This window comes from Kryptolebias marmoratus, unplaced genomic scaffold, assembly GCF_001649575.2.
Source record: "Kryptolebias marmoratus isolate JLee-2015 unplaced genomic scaffold, ASM164957v2 Scaffold67, whole genome shotgun sequence".
Taxonomy (NCBI): Eukaryota; Metazoa; Chordata; class Actinopteri; order Cyprinodontiformes; family Rivulidae; genus Kryptolebias; species Kryptolebias marmoratus.
The window spans coordinates 25,086-35,526 of record NW_023665801.1 but is presented as its reverse complement, the minus strand read 5'-3'; the positions used below and the strand labels follow the sequence as shown (position 1 = coordinate 35,526).

At 46.7% G+C, this 10,441-nt stretch overlaps 2 protein-coding genes across 2 annotated transcripts in view; both read right to left on the bottom strand.

The window, feature by feature from the left end:
* Positions 1-2,292: 2,292 nt before the first annotated feature.
* Positions 2,293-6,688, bottom strand: LOC108251277 (mid1-interacting protein 1-B-like). Its single transcript, XM_017441521.3, has 2 exons — positions 6,517-6,688; positions 2,293-5,642 (listed from the first exon to the last, which is right to left on the bottom strand). Exon 2 carries the CDS (start codon positions 5,423-5,425, stop codon positions 4,877-4,879), a length of 549 nt encoding a protein of 182 aa, XP_017297010.1. The 5' UTR covers positions 5,426-5,642; positions 6,517-6,688; the 3' UTR covers positions 2,293-4,876.
* Positions 6,689-7,520: 832 nt separating this feature from the next.
* Positions 7,521-10,441, bottom strand: part of LOC108251280 (tetraspanin-7) — an 8,185-nt gene continuing 5,264 nt past the window's right edge. Inside the window, exons 2-8 of the mRNA XM_017441525.3 lie at positions 9,030-9,218; positions 8,852-8,926; positions 8,672-8,767; positions 8,333-8,488; positions 8,096-8,179; positions 7,896-7,967; positions 7,521-7,817 (exon numbers count right to left, since the gene is read on the bottom strand). Coding sequence (XP_017297014.1) covers positions 7,899-7,967; positions 8,096-8,179; positions 8,333-8,488; positions 8,672-8,767; positions 8,852-8,926; positions 9,030-9,218 — 669 coding nt within the window. The 3' untranslated portion in view covers positions 7,521-7,817; positions 7,896-7,898. The remainder of the gene's footprint in view (positions 7,818-7,895; positions 7,968-8,095; positions 8,180-8,332; positions 8,489-8,671; positions 8,768-8,851; positions 8,927-9,029; positions 9,219-10,441) is intronic.

Here is a 10,441-nt window from a genome sequence, read left to right as displayed (position 1 = left end):
CTCAGGTGTTTGTGTGTTCAGGAGGACAGCAGGCGTCAGCTTTCTGTGCAGGAAGTCCCTCGGAGGAGAACCAACACACTCGCCTCGTTTAGGTCTTCGTCCTCCTCGTCCTGTCCTCCGTCCCTCCCATCTGTCACCCTGTCCTCCCCCCTCGTCTCTCATCCTGTCACTCAGGACTGATTTTCCACCATGCATCACTTCCCTCGCACCTTTCAGCAGAGAGCTTGTTGGAGTCAAATCTGAAAAACCTGGACCAGAACCAGAACCTGGACCTGAACTTCAACCTGAACCAAAACCAGAATCAGAACCTGGACCTGATCCTGAGCCTGTCCCCGTCCTTGTCCCTATCCCCATCCCTGTTCCCATCCCCATCCTCTGTCCTTGTCCTGTCTCTGAACCAGTCCCCATCCCTGAGCTTGTCCCTGTCCCCATCCCTGAGCTTGTCCCTGTCTGTCCCTGTCCCCGTCCCTGAGCTTGTCCCTGTATGTCCCTGTCCCCATCCCTGAGCTTGTCCCTGTCTGTCCTTATCCCCATCCCTGAGCCTGTCCCTGTCCGTCCCTGTCCCCATCCCTGAACCAGTCCCCATCCCTGAGCTTGTCCCTGTCCCCGTCCCATCCTGTGCCCTGCTGCAGAGCTGCTGGTCCTGATGAGGACCTGACTCTTTCTTCCAGATGTTCTGATTGAGAGAACTTCAGGTAAAACCTTCACCTGGTTTATTGGACCAACAACTTCAGTTGTTGGACGGTTGGACGTTTCTCAGCTCAGGTTTTCCTGAAGAACATCTTCACTGATACGTTCTGTAGGAATTCTTGGTGTGTGTCTTTGTCACTGTGTGTGTCTCTCTGTGTGTGTGTCTGTGTCTGTGTGGTGTGACCACAGCGCCCCCTGCTGCTCTCTGTAAATAAACTCTTTAAAGAAGAAAAACATCTAAATCCCCTTTAATATAAAACTTCATATCAGGTTTAATTAAAACTGAGTTTCTCAGCAGCAACTTTAATTATTAATCATTTATTTAAATTTAATTAATTACATTTTAATTAAACTCCTTTTTAAAGTCAAAATAAAAAAGATTCAAATAAAAAACTGATGTTTTGAATCTTTTATTTCTACCAATAAATTAAAAATAACTAGCATAAAATAAAAACATTTAATATAAATCTCATTAAAGCTTCTCTGGTTCTCTAATCAGTTCAGTTTAATCTGAATGTTTTAATAAAGTTTATAAAACTAAAAGTTCATCCTTCAGAGGAACACTGGCTTCACCTCGGTCCACCTGGACGGGTTCTCCAACCTGTCTGACCCGGTCCTGACCCGGTTCCACTGAGAACAACAAATACAGAAATAAAACCTTCAACCAGGAGGTTCTGTCTGTTCAAAGCAGCGACAGACTGACTTTAACACTGAAGGAACATCAGAGTTCTGCTCCTCCACTCGGACGGGTCTACAGGTTCTGACCCGGGACTTTCTAACCCTAAAGCCACATAAAGTACAGTGGCAGACTGGAAGGAAGGTGGCTGTTTGTCTTACAGTCCAGGTTCTGTTGGTTCCTCCTCTCCTCTCATGCAGGATGATGTCGTTTGGACCGAGCCGCAGCAGGTCAGTACCAGATCAGACCGGGTTCTGGACCCGTGGACCCACTGACTGAGCACTCAGCTGAAAGTTTGACACCTGAACCGAGTCTGACGGGCCCGGTTGGATCAGAACAACAGAACTTTATGAACCGGACTCCTTCATTCTTCAGACACATTTTGGATTTATTTAAAGAAAAACTCATTTCTTTAGTTCTGAGGTAAATTCTCCAACCGGCTCTCTTCTTTGTGTAAAAATGAAAACATTTCCTGCCCCTTGGTTTCAGTGGTCAGAACCGGATCAGAACCGGACCAGAACCAGACAGCTGCTCGGTGAGAATCAGTCTGGTTTTTAGAGAAGCTCTTGATGTTTTCTGTCTGTTTGGACGGCGGTGAACATTTGTTAGTGAAGAATGATGATGGATCCATGATGAAGAGGTGACCTCTGACCTCTGCTCAGGGGTCAGGGGTCAGTCTGGGAGCACCTGAACAGACAGGTGACCTGGAGTTGATCACTAAGACCTCCTGTTAAACCTTGTAAAGGAAACCTGGATGTCCCACAGGACAGGTGGAATGTCTCCTGAACATCTGGACAACAACCTTCAAGGCTCTGAGGACTTCCTGTCACATCTGGAACATCTTCCCCCTCCAGGTAAGCTCCAGAAGAACCTGTTAAAGGTTTTACTTCTTCTTCATATGTAAAACAGGCAGATAAAGGATGAAGGACACGGATTAAAAGCTTTATTTAAGAAGCTGCATAGCTCAGAGAAACAAACAGATGTTTGACTTTCAGAATAAAAGCTGTGAAATCTGCTGGTTTGAACCGACCAATCAGATCCCTCCGTCCGGCCTCACAGCCCACACCTGAGATCTGCACAGGTCGGTGCTCCATCTTTCTGTTTGCATAGGTTGATATTTACAGCTGTCTACAGAGGAGTGGGCCGATCCGTCTCAGCTGAAGCTGCAGAGATCCGTCTGCAGGTGGGACAGTTTCCTGGCTGGGCCGTGTTATTGTCATCAGGTATGTTTTTAATGAGTCCTGGTTCTGTTTGTCTGTCTGCTGTTTTAGAACCCATATGGGTTTCAACGGTTTGTGTCCCTCAGGGCTCAGCTGTGGATCCTCTGAACTGAAGAAGAAGCAGGACTACAAAGGTCAGAGGTCAACTGAAGGCTCAGCTCAGCGTCTGCTGAAAATTAGGATTTTTGAGGAATTCAGTAAATGTTAGCACTCTTTTTATATCTGTTAATATTTCACTATATGACCAAAAGTATTCACTCGCCTCCTTCATTTAACCTGTTAGTCCACAGGGTTTAATCTGCTGTTGGCCCACTCTGCTTCTATAACAGCTGCAGCTCCTCTGGGAGGGTTTTCCACAGGTTGAGGAGAGTTTGAGGGAGTTTTGGACCATTCTTCAGACCCTGATGTTGGACAGAAGGCTCTCAGTCTTTGCTCTGGTTCTGTTGGGTTCAGGTCAGGTTCTTCCTCATCCATGTTGGAACAGGAAGTGGCCGTCCCCAAACTGGTCCCACCACAAGGTTGGGAGGAGGAAATTGACTAAAATGTCTTGGTGAGCTGAAGCATTAAGAGTTCCTTTCACTGGAACTAAGAACTCCTGAAAACCAACCCCTCACCATGATCCTCCCTCCACCATGCTTCACACTCGGCTCATTGCAGTCAGACGAGAACCGTTCTCCTGGCAGCAGCCGAACCCAGACTGGTCCCTCCAGAGGACACGTCTCCACTGCTCCACAGGCCAGTGGGGGCTTGTTTTACTCCACAGCCTCTGACTCTTTGCTCTCGGTGATGGAAGGCTTGGATCAGCTGTTGCCATGGAGACCCATACCATGAAGCTCTCTCCTCTCTGTTCCTGAGCTGATCTGAAGGAAACATGGAGTCTGGAGGTCTGCAGAACGTTGGTGACCTCTGAGCCACTCTGTGGTTTTACATGGCTGACTTGCTGTCGTTCTGAATCTCTTCTAAAACCACTAACAGCTGATTGTGGAGTATGTTTCCTGACTGGACTTACTGAACAGCATCCTGTCATGGCACCACACTGGAACTCACTGAGCCCCTGAGAGCGGCCCGTTCTTTCAGTGATGGTTGTAGAAGCAGTCTGCATGCCCAGCTGCGGATTTTCTCCACCTGTGGCCGTGGAGCTCACTGGTTTGGATGGGGGAGTGAATACTTTTGTCAGTACAGTGTATTTAGAAGCCATCGATGTCTAAAGAAGTGGCGGTGAGGACTATTTCCTGAGCTCTAAAGTTCTCTATCAGCCTGCAGACTGAAAGTCCAGCGTGTTGATTGGCTCCTGTCTGTCAGGAACCAGACGGCCCAAACACGCTCCGATCTGTTCACCACTTATTAGAAAGTCTAACTGACTGCACTGTTCTTCAAATATCAGAGAACCACGTTCTGACAGAAAGACGGAGCTCACCCATGAACATCACTTCCACTTTAGAACCCATGGCAGAAAGACGTTGTTTCTCCTTTCAGAGTGACAAAGCGCCGTTAGGAACGACTCGGCGCAGACCGAGGTACCACCTACCAGCTACCGGCGCCAAGGAGAAAGGAAAGGCAGCCATGTTGGCTGCCCCTCCCCAGAAACGATACAGAGTTCTGATATTTCACATGGAACCGAGCTGACCTCTGACCCCTGACCATCTCGGGCTGCACAGCTCTGAGGTCACAGGTTTGATTTCTACAGAAGCTTTTCTGGAAACTTCTGGAGTCAGACTTTAACAGGAGGGATGGATGAGCAGAGTTACCTCCCCCCCACCTCCCAGAAACACAAAGAGAAACAACCTTTCTGCCAGCGTGTTTGACTCTGAATAAAAAGCAGAGGAATGTGAGGCGTGTTTCTGCTTCAGCTGCAGATCTTTATTTGATTTCCAGGCTTTACGTTACGATCTTTTACTTCCCTGTAAAAAGAGGAAGAATGACCTCAGAGCGGATTCATTAGACAGTTTTGACCACTTTTTGCCTCAGAATAAAACATTTTAAACCTCTCAGGGGGTTAGTTCATAAATAATTTATATTTTGTCTCAAAGGGAACTGATGAAAACTTAAGCTGCAGATTATTATAAAAAGTCTGTTATGAATGAAACTAATTGGACCAAACGTTTGTTCTGCTGCTGTCGGACAGATTAGTTTTCATATTTGGTTCCGGATCAGAACTTTAGAGATGGTACCAAACCTTAAAGAGTGTCAGGATTAAAATAAGTTTCTGTTTTCTGTTTGAAGTTAATGAGCTGAAGTGATGGTCAGAGAACCCGTATGGTTGTGTTTCTGTAAACGGAACAGAACCGGGTCAGTTCCTGCAGCCGATCTCCTCCTTGTAGCGGTTCGTGAGTGTGTTGGCTTTGTGGGTCAGTTTGGACAGAACCGTGTGGAGTCCGTTCAGGTGAAAGTGGAACTGTTTCTCCAGGTCGTCCTCTTCCAGCTCCGCTCGCGGCGCCTCCATCAGGTCCACCGTCTCCCTGGGCTGCTCGTCACCCCGCTCGGGGCCGGTGTCTCTGGGCCGCTCGGTGCCGGTGTCTCTGGGCCACTCGGTGCCGGTGTCGCTGGGCCGCTCGTCTCCCTGCAGGACGCCCCACTCAATGTCGTTACGGATGGACTTGAGCAGAACATAGGAGCTGTACATGTCCCCGTCCTCCTGGTGGAAGTAGGCTCTGCCGTTGCTGGTGGTTCTGGTGCCGGTCCCTGGAAGCTTCGGGTCCTGTCTATGGTCCAGCGGGACGTCCCGCAGCAGACTCGGCACCATCACCGTCTGGTCCATGTTGTTGACAGCGCCGATGAAGCGGTTCATGGCGTTGAAGAGCGAGTTCTTCTGGTTGTAGGAGTCAAATATCTGCATCATGGTGGACAGGGGATCGCCCGTCCCGTCCAGAACCAAAGTTAGCCCGTTAATGCTCTTTGGAGGATTATATGAAGGCCTGATCCTGGGTCAGCTCTGAGCCCGCTCCTGATCCCAGAGAGGCACTCACCAGTCCCACCGGTCCACCGGACCTGCTTCCTGCTTCCAGAGCCCTGTTCTGGCTGCTGATGGAGGGCGTCTCCGGCTCCGGACCGCGGTTCTGGAAAACAAGCGATGGATGAAGGGTCACATCGTTTCATTGAAAGTCTTCTGCAGAAGAAGAAAGAACCAGGAAGTGTCAGGCAGGCTAACACTGTTAGCACAGGAGCTAACAGCTTCCTGAGACAGCATTAAGGACATCCCGGGATGTAAACCTTCGCCTCCCAAACATTAGGACTCTAAATGTTCATTTAGGACAGAAACTGTCTGCAGCTGCAGAAAAATAAGAATTACAGATAAACCTATTTAACGATTAGTTAATAACAGTACGTCTATTATCGGACGGCTGCATCCTTCTGCGTCTTAAAATAATTTAACTTCATTATGATCCTTAAATTCCTGCTGCTGCTGACACACACACATGTTCTCTTCTAGAATCAATCATTTTCTGAACATCTTTTGTTTTGCTTTTATTTTTATTCATATTTTCTGTGGAGATGCTCCGTCCACAACACCACAAGTCTGACTACAAGCCGGTACTTTCAGGCTCACCTCCGCCTTTTAAAGCCTGATAAAACCTGAACATCCAGCTTGAATAAAGCAGGAAAAGCTCCTCAGTGTCTCTGAAAGATGAGCCTCAACAGAAACTCGTTTCACCGGAAAATTACACCAAAAATAAAGACGGTGTCCGACAATGGAACTAACGTCGCCATGGCCGTTTTGGTGCGAAATTAGACCACAAAAAGCGACAAACTTCAACAAAAACTAAATAATGCAGAAATATTTCTCTCCCGGTGCGTCATTCACCGTTATTACCGTTAGTTAGTTAACGGTTCATTTCTCCGCAGTAACCGGAACAGAACCGGTCCGTTCACCCGCCCGAGCGGCGGCTTGACTCCGGGACTGACGCGGCGGGCACCGGGCCGGAAGCTTACCGTCACTCGGCCGCTGCTTCCCGCTGCTTCCCGCCGCTGTCGGTCTGAGAACCGCCGGGTTCCGGTCGAGTTTCGGTCCGGAGGGAGAGGAGCGACGACGGGTCACAGAAGGTCCGTCCGAACCGAGCCAAGCGGGAGGAGCGGCGGGGGTGGGGCTTACATCGGCAGGACCGGTTTCAGCCAATCACGGCGAGGCAGGAACAGATTCGGCCAATCAGGCGGGATGTGACGTCACGTGGACCGTTGGAAAATATAACAACGTTTAAGAACGGATTAATTACACTTAATTATCTGACTTTTTATTATTTCAGGAAATATTTTATTTAGTTTTGTTTATTTTCTATTTAATTTGTTGCATAATTAAATCACATTTTAGTCATTTTATTATCTTATTGAAGTAAATACGGTTATTTAACTGAAAATATTCTATATTCTGCTCAGTTTTAAAGTTTATTTGTGTTCCTCTGGGTGTTTTACCACAACTGATAAAGAGAATAAATCATGTATTTATCTCCACCTGACGCAGTTTAAGGTGAACTTTACTTATTGTTGGAGAACTGGTACAAACAATGGATAAATAGATACTTTTATTTTGAAGGAGCAGTGATTTGGGCTCATTAGAGTCTGAAAGGTTTCTTGTTTTACTGTTTCAACACTAAATTAGCCTCAGGGTGAACTGTTCTGCTTAAAAACTCTGTTTTAGGTTAAATAAAAGAGATTAATTATAAAAGTTAAAGTTCTTGTTGTTTTAGTGTCGCCCCCATGTGGCTGGTATCTAAACTGCAGCTCGTTTCTGAAACAGGTTTTATTTAATTTATAAAATAGATATTTATTGATTTAAAGTTATTTTTTTTTTGTTCAGATCTCAAACCTTCAGCTTATTCAGCAGGTGGGTGTCAAAACTTCTGCTTTTAGTAGCTTTTTTATTTTTTTTAAATGTTTAACTTTATTTACAAATATTTCACTCTCATTTCTTTGGAATGATCAGGCTTTTTTATCAGTTATGATGTCATTTTGTTTTTATATGTGATGTTTTAATGAACAGAAGAAAGCTTTATTTTCTCTCCACACTTCGCTGCTTTGCATAAAAGAACCTGTAAACTGAAACTCATCGACAGTTAGCGCCCCCTGCTGGAGCCACAGGTACACCACACACAGAAACCATCCAACAGGACTAAAGAAAGACAAAGAAAACTACAATAAGTTGTGTTGTGTTGCAGGTTTCCATGGTGCTGTAGTTTCCTGAAGGAGACAGAAGACGGGCGTCAGACCACAGGAGTCCAGGTGAGGAGAACTGGAACCTGCGCCAGGAAGGGGTTAAAGGTGAGAGGGGCTTCTGGGGGTTCCTTACAGGAACAAACCATCTTTGTGTGACTTACCTGTCAGACCATCTGGTACTGATTGGTGCTGATGATGTGAGACAAACAGCAGGACAGAGACATCCCGATGACCTGAGACAGAACAGGACCGAGTCAGGCCTCAGTCCACAGCTCAAACTCGCTTCACACCAACATTAAAATACAAAACTAAACTGTCACAAATAAACCAGATATGGAGGTTAAAAGATAAAGGCTGGTGCCTGAGAGAAGGCGATGCCAAAGGTCACTCCGGCAATGATCCCCATGTTACTGTCGATGAAGGACACCACCAGCTGGTAGCAGCCCTGCAGACACAAAGAGACACTTTAACCATCCATCCATCCATCCATCCATCCATCCATCCGTCATGATCAAGAAGATCAGATTGCTGTCTTTTCTGAATAAGTCCTTCCTCTGAGCATTTAACCACCCCTGCTATGTATCTGACCCCTCCTGACCTGTTTGTAGATTTTGCGTGCAGCCAGAGTCGCGTTCTTCATGTCGGCTCCGCTGCAGTCGGCAAATCTAACACAACAGCTGGCAGGAATCCCACCGATGGGAAAATACACACTGCTGAACCAGCTGGTGTAGTTAGAAACTCCACAGCAGTGCAGCTACAGACAAACACAGAAAAACCCTCTGACAGAACATTTAAAGGCTCCTTCATAGAATTGTTTACATAAATCAGTACATCGTCTGTGTATCATCCACCTGATGCAAACAGCCTCACATATGAAACTAAAGGAGCTGATAACACGATGGTCCAGTGAGTCTGAAGTGGACAGTCTGATACTCACTTTGCGCTGGACGCCGTCCACAGCCAGGCTCCTGTCATCCAGTCCATCGTATCTCATCACCGCCTCGCTGTACGAAGTCAGAAACGTTTCTTTCATCTGGAAACACACGGATGTTCCTCACGTCATCAGAACCAACCATTTTTTTCTGTTACAGACCCAAGAATGATGAATGTTTCTGACCTCGTGACGAAAGATGAATCCAGAGATCCCGGCGATGACCTCAGTCATGAAGACCAGAGACAGAAACACGGCGTACTGAGGAGGGGTCAGAGGTCAGGGTGAGACTGCTTCAAAATCATATGTCTGTCTGTTCCAACACTCAGAGGTCAAAGGTCACCAGTCAGATTACAGCTCTCACCAGTTTGAGCGTCCAGGGGCGCCCCCTGCAGGTGGTGAAGCAGCCAAACAGTCCGAACAGCACAATGGCAGCTCCAGTGCCGACGAGTGCGTACGGCGCTTGGGAGGGGCCGCTGGAGATCAGCAGCATGTAGGGGCCCAACATAAACTTCCACCATAACCCCACCGACAGCAGGACCACACCTGTCACCTGAGGGGGAGGGGCCACAGGGTTACCTGTCAGTCAATCATGCGCTTTGTTCTGTAATAAAGGGGTGAAATAATATTTTCCCCCTGCAGTCAGTAGATGTTCATCTACAGCTGATTAACATCTGTAGTTAATCACAGATCACAGATCAGAAATCAGGGATCAGAGATCACAGATCAGAGGTCACAGATCGCAGATCAAGAGGTCATAGGTCACAGATCAGGGATCACAGATCAGAGATCAGGGATCACAGCTCAGGGATCAGAGATCACAGATCAAGGATCTGAGATCTAAGATCTAAGATCAGGGAACACAGATCAGAGATCAATGATCACAGATCAAGAGGTAAGAGATCACAGATCAGATGTCAGGGATCAGAGTTCAGAGATCAGGGATCAGAGGTCACAGATCAGGGATCATAGATCAGAGGTCAGAGATCACAGATCAGGGATCAGAGTTCAGAGATCAGGGTTTAGAGCTCACAGATCAGAGAGCAGGGATCACAGCTCAGGGATCAGGGAACAGAGATCACAGATCAGATGTCAAGGATCACAGATCAGAGACCAGGGATCACAGATCAAGGAACACAGATCAGAGGTCACAGATCAAGGATCTGAGATTAAAGATCACAGATCAGATGTCAAGGATCACAGATCAGAGACCAGTGATCACAGATCAGAGGTCACAGATCAAGGATCTGAGATTAAAGATCTCAGATCAGAGATCAATGATCACAGATCAAGAGGTAAGAGCTCACAGATCAGAGATCAGGGAACAAAGATCACAGATCAGATGTCAAGGATCAAAGATCAGAGGTCAGAGGTCACAGATCAGAGGTCAGAGGTCACAGATCAGGAATCAGGGCTTCCTGCTGTCAGCTGAGGGAAAATCTTCACCTTCTGACAGATTTTCATCCATCTAAGCTGCAGCAGCTTCATCTGAGCTTAGAAGATCTAAAGATCTGCTTTAATCCAGACTGAGGTCTGGGAAGAATAAGATTAATAAAACAAAGTATACAACATTCTGACAACAACAACCGTACAGGTAAACAACCGTACATGTAAACCACCGTACAGGTAAACAACTGTACAGGTAAACAACTGTACAGGTAAACAACGTTACAGGTAAACAACGTTACAGGTAAAGAACCGTACAGGTAAACCACTGTACAGGTAAACCACTGTACAGGTAAACAACTGTACAGGTAAACAACGTTACAGGTAAAC

Excerpts from the sequence above, each read along its gene's own strand:
- LOC108251277 (XM_017441521.3), bottom strand. The coding sequence starts at position 5,425 with ATGATGCAGATATTTGACTCCTACAACCAGAAGAACTCGCTCTTCAAC.